General features: G+C 42.5%; 1 protein-coding gene across 1 annotated transcript; it reads left to right on the top strand.

The window, feature by feature from the left end:
- The first annotated feature begins 394 nt into the window (after positions 1-394).
- Positions 395-4,638, top strand: ela3l (elastase 3 like). Its single transcript, XM_030060232.1, has 8 exons — positions 395-434; positions 639-727; positions 981-1,078; positions 1,576-1,704; positions 2,359-2,495; positions 3,493-3,638; positions 4,310-4,462; positions 4,593-4,638. The coding sequence occupies exons 1-8, from the start codon at positions 395-397 to the stop codon at positions 4,608-4,610; spliced, it is 810 nt and encodes a 269-aa protein (XP_029916092.1). The 3' UTR covers positions 4,611-4,638.
- Positions 4,639-5,536: the final 898 nt, after the last annotated feature.

Genomic DNA, 5,536 nt, shown 5'->3' with positions numbered 1-5,536 from the left:
ATGAGAGTTTGTCAGAGAAAAGATCAAAGGTGAGGGTGAAAGCAGAAGGTGATGAGTGGGATAAGCTGTTCCTTCCACATCCACACCCTTCTTGTGCATGTTCATACACAAAGTGTTTCTTAAAATCACATGCGACACATATGGAAACAGATTGCACATTGTCGCTTTCATGTAACGAAGGTCATGTGAATTGCCCCAGAAAACACACCTGCGTGACTCTTCAGCTGCCCAGTTACACTGCCCCTTTTGTCATTGGCCTGTCTTCGTCCCCTGGAGGCTGCGAAAGGACCAATAGGAGTTTTCATTGCCACATTTGGAAGGGGTGTTGCCTGGGGTGGAAAGTTTAAAAGAGAATGGTGTGTCCTGCTGTCCCACAGCAGCAGCATCAATCAATATGATCCCCATCGTGTTGGCCTCAGTGCTCATTGCTAGCGGTAAGAACATCTGGTACTCTCTAATTCTGTGTGTGTTTGTGTGTTTGGATGCATGCGTGTATATTACTGCATAGGGAGCAAGCCCTGTGCATTCTGTATGGGATAGAGAAAGGCTGCGCTTTGTGCATAATCTGTGCATTCAAAGTAATTCAGCTCCAACCTCATTTATTCTCCCTGTCCCGTGCCCGTCTCCACCATATAAAGCCCTTGGGTGCGGCACCCCACCCATTGAGCCCCTGACATCCCGTGTTGTCAACGGGGTAGATGCCAAGCCCCACAGCTGGCCCTGGCAGGTATGCTAACACACACACATCTGTCTATGTTTTTATATTTACTAGCACACCTTAAGGTCCTGTGTGTATTTATGGGACCGAAACACCCAACAGTGTAATCAGATGCCGCTGTTTGTCTTAAATTAGTATTCTTGTCAAGGCTCACAACACCTATTGCACACTGTGAACGGCGAACCATGTCATCCGCCAATCACATCTTCACCACCTTCCACTTCTCATTTGCTCATCCTCTGTGGCCTTTCTGCACTTCAAGATCTCCCTCCAGTATGAAAAAGCTGGTGAATGGAGACACACTTGTGGAGGATCTCTGATTGCTGCCAACTGGGTCATGACCGCAGCTCACTGTATCAAGTAAGAGCAGTAAAGGAAGTCACACACATGCACATACTCACATGTAAACCCTGGCTCCAGCACATAAATCAGTGAAGTTATGCGCTCTCACATGCACACAGCACTTTTATTGACTTGTTTATTCTTTTACTCCACTATATGCCTAACCTTGAATCTAACCTAAACTTAATCTTAACGCTAATCCCAAGACCCAACCCTGAAAAAACCCTTTGTAGAAGTGAAGATCAGCCCAAAAAAGGAATAACTTTGCATAAATGTATGCACCCTGAAGGTCTAAAGCTCAAGCGGGTTCCAACAGGAATCAAAGTACAAAAACAGCCACATCCACACCCTTGTGAAAGCACACACACCAGCATACATAAAGCACAAGTACACCCAAAGTCATTTGGGCAGCTGCACAGCAGAAATCCCCTCTTTACTACAGCCACTAATCACACCATCATTTTGAACAAATCAAATTATTCAGCCGAGTCCTCTTTCTATTCTTTCCCCTGCAGCTCCAAGCTCTCCTACAGGGTGTTTGTTGGCAAACACAACCTGGTGGTGGATGAAGCTGGCTCCAAGGCTATCCTGCCTGAGAAGATCATTGTCCACCAGAAGTGGAACCCCATCCTGGTGGCCCTTGGGTACGGAAAAGCCCACTGCACATTACAATAATCAGGTTAATTTGCCTGGTGTACACTATGTCACAATCTGTCCTGTTCAAGGATGTGCAGGTCGGAAAAGGTCCATTTATTTGCAATATTGCAGGTTGAAGTTATGTCTTTTGTCACAAATCATCCATCTCCCTTTTCTCACCTTTTTTGTCACGCTCCACAGTACATCATATAATAAAAAACAACATTCCTCATAAAAAAGCGTTGTAAATAAAAATAAGAGTGGACCTTCACAGGTACGGCTGCAGCCTGTAAAGCACTCAAGTCTGTGGATCTGATTCAAGTTATATCAATAATTACTTGACTTTTTTTCCACAGCACAAACTTTGTTCCACAGTGGAAAATGGGAGAGATAAGATAGGCGCTTGGAGAGTAGCGTTTATTTATTTGCATATATAAAATTGATGAAACACAGAAAGAGGGGAAAACTACAGATTGTGATGGTGTGATGGGAAAAACAACAACAATTACCTTTTCTTGTTATCTCATCTGACTCTATTTCTCTCTCCCTCTTTCTCTCTCTCTCTCTCTCTTTCTCTCTTGCTCCAGAGGAAAAATTTAAATTGCCTGTCAGTTCTAGCACCTTCCTCAGTCGCCCTCCCTCTCTCTGTGTGTCTCTCTCAGTAATGACATTGCCCTGATCAAGCTGTCTGAGCCGGTGACTTTGAGTGACCAGGTGCAGTTGGCTTGTATTCCTGCTGCTGGCACTGTGCTGCACAACCTCTATCCCTGCTACATCACCGGATGGGGCAGGCTGTCCAGTAAGTCCCTGTTTTTTCAGAGGTCTCTGTGTGTGTGTGTGTGTGTGTGTGTGTGTGTGTGTGTGTGTGTGTGTCTGCAAGTATTACTTGAACATCTCAGAAACACTATTATGCTAATTGGTCCACTGCAAAAAAAAAAAAAAAAAAAAGAAAGAAAAGAAAAGAAAAGAAAAAAGAAAGAAAGAAAGAAAGAAAGAAAAGAAAAAAGTCTGGAATCACGTGTCATTCTCTTGATAAGAGTGTGCTGATCTGCATTATTCAGTTTTGATGCAACAGATTTATACTTGTTTCCAGGAAATAAGCCCTGAAACAAACAAAACTGCACTGGAAACAAGTGGGATTATCTCATCCCACTGACAGATTTTTTTTTTCACTTGTTTTAACAAAAGCAAGATTTTAACACTGACTATGAGGCTAAATGACTTGTTAAGATGGAGAGTTTTGCAGTACAACTGGTGCACAAGGCAATTTTGATAGAAAGCCATTGTTGTCATTATATTGCAAATACAATGAAATGTGGAGTGCTGCTCCTGGTTGGTGAATGAAAAAACAGTGCGATATAGCCTCAGGCAACCACAACCACACAATTCCTAATGCAGATATATAGATAACTAAATATAAAACAGTAAAGTGCTTGAATGAAAATAATTATGCTATAAACTCAAGTAATATGAAATATTGCACATAAATAGATATGATTATTGTACAGTGTGACATTCTCAAAAATGATAATATATTACTTTTTGATACAAAGCAGTTTTTGCAATTTATAGCTGGTTGTGTGGGTAATAGGATTTGCAAAACGAGGCAAATCGTCCCAGTGAAAATCACATGTCTGCGCAGAAGAATTTCAACCCCGTCTCACTGGGATCTCGGCCAAATTGAAATCTTTGGGTAGGAGGTGAATTCAGTGTCTGCAGAGATACTGTAAAGCATATTTGACAGATGTCTAGTGTGTGTGGATTATGGTAATAGACTCTGGCTGTGTGTGTTTTAGCCGGAGGCCCCATTGCTGATAAGCTGCAGCAGGCTTTGATGCCTGTGGCTGACCATGCCACCTGCTCCCAGCCTGACTGGTGGGGTATCGCTGTCAGGACCACCATGGTGTGTGCCGGCGGGGACGGCATCGTGGCTGGATGCAATGTAAGCTGGTGGTGTGTGTGTGTGTGTGTGTGTGTGTGAGAGAGAGAGAGAGAGAGAGAGAGAGAGAGAGAGAGAGGGAGAGAGCAGTGCTCGTACAAGGGCAAACATGTCCGAAAAATCAAAGAATGGGCAAAGAATACTTATATATATTTATTTATGCCCTTTGTTTTTATTGCATTTTTAAATTCTGCATGAGGTATAGAATACAGAATGAGGAACATAACAGAACTGGGACAATTTCTGTGCTTTGAATGTTCTGTATAATGTTTTTAGTCTTGTTTGCACTGCATCTGAGGTCCTATTTCATTTTGTTCTGCGCTAGTTGTGTTGATCCAGACTTGTGTAACTGTCTTGTAATGTGTCAGCACCAGCTAATCAGATCACTTTTCTTAGAAAAAAGTGATTTTGACTGTGATTTTCATACTTGTGCCTTGCCAGTCTGCCAGTATCTCCAGTACTCAAGTTGAGGGGGGATGAGGGTGGATGGCATCCCCCCTGAAATAAAAACGGTCAAAATCATCCACCCTGTAAAACTGCCATCCTCACTTTTCATCAAGTGAAAAAAATTGACCATCCCCCTGAATTTTTTTTACAACTCGACTATTGAGTATCTCTACCAAATGAATAAAATACATGTTTAAAAATGCATCCTGTTGGCTTGCTGGGTGCAGGGTGACTCTGGTGGTCCTCTGAACTGCAAGAACACTGAGGGAGTCTGGGAGGTTCACGGCATTGCCAGCTTCGTCTCCGGTCTTGGCTGCAACTACGAGAAGAAACCCACCGTCTTCACCCGTGTCTCTGCCTTCAATGACTGGATCGACCAGGTGAAGAACACACACACAAATGCACACAAATGCTCATCAGGTTTGTTGTGGGCGATATGAAGGATAAATGCTGCTTCCCTGTTGTAGTTCATAATAGCTGAATCTTTGTCCTTTCTTTTTCTTTTTCTAGGTTATGATGAACAACTAAAGCTGAAGGAGAAAGGTCAATAAAAAAGCCCAGTAAAAAAAATAATTAAAGAAACTGAATTGTCTTGTCAGTATTCAAAATGTGTGTTTGCTGGAATCAGAAAGTACTGAATTTGCTCATCATGTCTCATCATGAATAGTCATGAGCACCGAGCCTTATTCCACCCCATTTCCTAATTCTGCCCTGTCCTCTGAAGCTTGGGCAAAAATTCAAACAATGTCAGCAAATGTCCACAAGGTGTCCTCATACACTCGTGATAAGGAATTGGTTCTGACAGGTTTCAAATGAAGCAGGACACTGTGCAGAATGGCCAATGTTCCTGGCCAAATGGAAGGAGAACCAGGAGCAACAGCAACAAGTTGAAGTAATGCACTGAATCTAGAAAAAGCGAGGGAAGAAAAAAAAGGTTCAGTCAAAAATTCCCATCTACAAAGTGTCAGATAATGTCAAGGTGTATAATTATGCAGGATGAAAGTGAGTGCTATGTGATGAAGGAAATGATGGGGGGTGGGTGAGGTAGGAGGAATGATGTTACCACTCTTAATGAAGTCTCTACATTAACTAAATATGAAATAGACTCTTCATATAAAATATGAATCTAATATCCCTGTTTGATTCTGACCTGGCCTGTCCTCTTGCCCTCTCAGCATGAGGGCTTTATGGAGACCATAATACTTGTCTGGGGAGTGTACCTTTTCTAATGATAAAGGCACTCTGAAAATTCAGGAGGCTAGAATGGCAATGTTGAGATTAACACTTCCATCATTCCTTTTTGTCTTGCCATGATGAAAAAAGGATGAAAGAGTAAATTAAGGGGGGAAATTACATTGCCTCTCAGTTCTAGCGCTCACCCCTCCCTCCCTCTCTCTCTCTCTCTCTCATTCTCTCTTTCTGTTTCTCTGCCACGTTCTCAAGACTCTAACATA

Source organism: Myripristis murdjan, chromosome 9 (assembly GCF_902150065.1).
Source record: "Myripristis murdjan chromosome 9, fMyrMur1.1, whole genome shotgun sequence".
Lineage (NCBI taxonomy): Eukaryota > Metazoa > Chordata > Actinopteri > Holocentriformes > Holocentridae > Myripristis > Myripristis murdjan.
Note: the sequence above shows the minus strand (reverse complement) of the source record. Positions and strands in the feature narration are given on the sequence as shown.